General features: G+C 36.2%; 1 protein-coding gene across 1 annotated transcript; it reads right to left on the bottom strand.

Moving 5' to 3' along the window:
- Positions 1-477: 477 nt before the first annotated feature.
- Positions 478-3,751, bottom strand: LOC134275628 (uncharacterized; the record flags this gene model as incomplete). The annotated part of the gene is made up of 5 exons (XM_062757897.1): positions 3,439-3,751; positions 3,003-3,320; positions 2,789-2,833; positions 1,826-1,951; positions 478-607 (listed from the first exon to the last, which is right to left on the bottom strand). Coding segments are annotated over exons 1-5 (932 nt in total), but the record flags the coding sequence as incomplete, so codon positions are not given.
- Positions 3,752-4,140: the final 389 nt, after the last annotated feature.

The following is a 4,140-nucleotide window of genomic DNA, read 5'->3' on the forward strand; positions in this document are numbered from 1 at the left end:
GTTTTATAAACATCTGTTTTACTTTAAACAATGTTTATTTCTACACAATTAGTCTGTATACAGATATCTGAGTAACGAATGTTGACTATTTCTGAAAATCTAAAAAATCCTGCAAAACCTAATAAGCACATACACAATGTTCTTAAATTATATAAATTTCCATCCTCTCCAAATGTACAAACCAGAGTTTTCAAGTGTTCAGGCGTTATAGGCTATTTTTTAATCACTGGTTTTGATGTCTCTCTAACTGCCCCTTCCTTAACAGTTTTTACCAAAGCTGAGTCACAAGGATCTATATAACCTGCTAGGCTATGTGCCCAACTGATGGCATGTATAGCTGAATGTATTGTGCCAGACGATTAACATTGTTTTGCTAAATGGATAATATATAGTGCAACGTTGTTTTCCGAAGCAGGAAGTGATTGAATCCCAGGGTTAAAGCTGCTACACCACTTACAAAGCGTATTAAAAGCGTACCTGTACTCTTCTGCTGTATTTTCGGCCTTAGATGTTACACAATATCTAGGTAGTTCAGAAGCAAGTTCCGCTAGACGATGATCCTGTAATCCACAATTAATTCCCGTCCATCTGCCCACTTTAAATATATCTGAAATATGTATTTATTAAAGCAAAAAATTAGCATCTTCCAACTTTAACATATTATATGGTGTATCAGGACCTTCATCATCTGCAATACACCCTCTCTGATGTACCAGGACCACTTGTCATCTGCAATACATCATCTATACATTTGCCCAGCTCGGCAAAAATCTTTGTTTAAAGTGTACCAGGGCCTACACCATCTGCAATACACCATCACAAACTACAAATTTGTAGCGTCTAAACATATCACAAGTATTTCAGAGCCAAAATATATAGAACCAAATATACAGTTCTTGTTCTGACCTTGACTGATTATCTCACTTGTATCTTTAAACAATAACACATCTTTAACATACGCCTTATAAGATAATTCTAAATCAAATAACATTGGCCAAAAAACAGCTGAGGGCCAGTTAGGTACAATCAAAATACCATACGCTTTGCAATTTAATAAATGTTTTATACTAGAAACTATCAAATGAATGGGAGGAACTAGCCAGTTGTTTTCGCCCACCCAATTCTGTGTAAAACAATCTACAGCCTCTGATTCAGGATTCCAAAATTTTGAGTTGTATCTAGCAAGTTTACGATTGTTAAAGTTTGCGAATCTATCTACAGAGAAAGGACCAAACATAGAACTAATAAATTCAAAAAATTCATTAGTAACTTCCCAATCATCGTGATCAATAATTTTACTGAAAAAATCTGCCTTTTCATTTTCTGATCTTGGAACCCATTGAACATCAAGGGAAATTTTATTTTTGACACACATTTTGAAAATATTATATGCTAAAACTTGTAAGTGATGTTTCATGCTACCAGAGTGTACCATTCGCACAACTTTGATTATCTGTAAACCACTTTACTGTCATATTTTGTAGTTCTTTCTTAAAAGAAGCCAACGCCAATTCTATGGCCTTCAACTCTCTCCATGTAAAACTCATATTTTTCTCATGTTCTTTCTACATCAAATGGAACACCTTAGAATTAACTTCAACTGTATATGCACTTGATGCTGAATTACTTGCATCTGAATAAATTATTACGTTTTTTCTTTTAACAGAATGTAAAAATCTTGTACTGTCACAACGCATACATTCTACCCAAAATTTTAGTTCTTCAAACACTTGATCTTTATGCTTGAAAAATAGGTTAGAATCCCATGATTCTTTCAAAGCAATTTCCATAGAAGAAAACCTTGTCATAATATTGCAAATGTTACCCATTACTGGAGTCATAGAAATGATCTTCCCCACTACTCTTGCAAGTTCCCTCGCTGTTACATCGGGAAAATGAATGATAGTTTTCTGTAGACAACAGATAGCATCACCGATTCGTCTGTCCGGAACTGAAATAGAGAATAGATTTGAATTCCATGTTAAACCTAACCATTCAATGACTTGTGTTGGTATAAAATGTGATTTCTCAACATTGACCACCAGACCAACTTCTGACAACGTTTTCTGAATAAATTGAGAATCTAAAAGACATTGGTCCTCAGTAGAAGCGAACGCCAAACCATCATCTAAATATAATACAATAAAAATGCCATTTTTTCTCAAGTATTTCACGATGGGTCTTAAGCATTTAGTAAAAATGAATGGTGCTGACGATAGACCAAAAGGGAGAACCGTATAGCAATAATACTTGTTTTCCCACTGGAATCCTAAATAAGTCTGATAATTCTCAGCTATATCTATGTGATGATATCCTGATTTCAGATCGAATTTAATACAGTAAAAACCCTTTTCAAAATAATCTAATGCCGTCTTCCAGTCTTCAAATTTTATTTTATCATACTTGACATATTTATTTAGCCTACTGAGATCAAGGATCAACCTCTTTTTGTTTTTGTTTTCGGCGACACTCAGTGGACTGCACACAAATGGCTGAAAAGGAACTTCTAAAATACGTTTGTTTTCCATCAAATCTGAAATCTCTGAGGTAACAAATTCAGAATTGTTAATAGCAGACTTGTTATTTTGAAAACACATAGAAGGAGGATTTGAAACGAAAGGAATTTCATATCCAGATTCAATAACTTTCAAAATAAAAGGGTTTGTGCCAATTTCTCTCCATTTACTAATATTTCTTTTCAAATTGTACTTTATCAATGACATTTGTTTTGAATTATTTTTCTGAAGGCATTTCACCTGGCCAGCAAGAGTAGAATAGCTTGTATAACCTGTATACTTATCATTGACTTTGTGACTTGTTTTTGGGGCAGTTGCTTTTCCAGTGTCCAGTGGAAAACAGTTGAAGCATACGTCGCTGGGCTGTGGTTGACGCCTTGTGAGTTTGTGACTTTTTTTGGGGGCAGTTGCTTTTCCAGTGTCCAGTGGAAAAACAGTTGAAGCATACGTCGCTGGGCTGTGGTTGACGCCTTGTGAGTTTGTGACTTGTTTTTGGGGCAGTTGGTTTTCCAGTGTCCAGTGGAAAAACAGTTGAAGCATACGTCGCTGGGCTGTGGTTGACGCCTTGTGAGTTTGCCACGAAAGGGCTGCTGCTGATATGTACATGTATATGGCTGAGATGTAGGAGTAGAGGAAGAACCAGAAGTAAGCTGGGCTGCCGAGCCTGCCGCTGCTGACGCTGTAGAAGCTCTGTAGGAGCCATACGGGTGGAAACGCTTGTTCTGGGTTTGCCTTTGATGCCTAAGGGCTCGGTTTTCAGCGCTTCTAATTTTCTTCTCATCGTCGGTGTTGTGGGCAATTTCTCTGGACTGATACTCGTTTACTGTCTTCCACCCTGCAGGAGATGAATCGGCAATACGAATGTATTTCTGGCGCGTTTTCAGTTTTTTCCGCAATTCGCCTATTATTGACACTGATTCACTGTCTTTATTTTCGAAAGCTCTTATCTCTAGTTTTTCTAGACCCTCAAGAATATCAGCATTAAAATCGTACTGAGCGCGATTCCCTTCAGATTTAATCTTAAGAGTAGAGTTTTCTTTAAGTTTCTTAGCAATAGACTCCGACTGTTCTGCTTTAAGCTGACCTGAAAGGTTTTGAAATTGTGACTGCAAAACTCCTGTAACAAGCTTCACCACGTCCGAAATATCCAACGGAGGATTACTGCCAGTAGTTTCCTTTGTAACTTTCTTATTATCATTAGTCTCTAGCAAAATTTCGTCTCCAGAATCGCCCATAATCGACTGAATATGATGAATGAGGAAAACGTGTTGACAGCACGAAATAGAGCCTTCGAATGGCTTTCCCTATACAGAATTTCTTTCACGGTCACTAATAGCCCGTGCTATGAATATTAATGTCACCTGACTAGGTGACAATTCTAACAGCCAATAGATGACAAGAATAAACAAACACAAACACGTGTTTGCGTAACATTAATAAATATGTTTCTTGATTAGTAAGTGAATTAATTCATAAATGATAGTACACATTGTGCTTTTTTATGGTTGTCTTTTAAATCTAAATATAAAAAAGTATTCCCCATGAAAAAAATTCAAAGTATAAATGATGTTTTATTTTTTATATGCTTGATTTACCATTTCTGTCTATCTGGAGTGAAACGTAT

The sequence above is a fragment of the Saccostrea cucullata genome, unplaced genomic scaffold, assembly GCF_032062105.1.
Source record: "Saccostrea cucullata isolate Sc308-1 unplaced genomic scaffold, CSIRO_AGI_Scuc_v1 ctg7212, whole genome shotgun sequence".
NCBI lineage: Eukaryota > Metazoa > Mollusca > Bivalvia > Ostreida > Ostreidae > Saccostrea > Saccostrea cuccullata.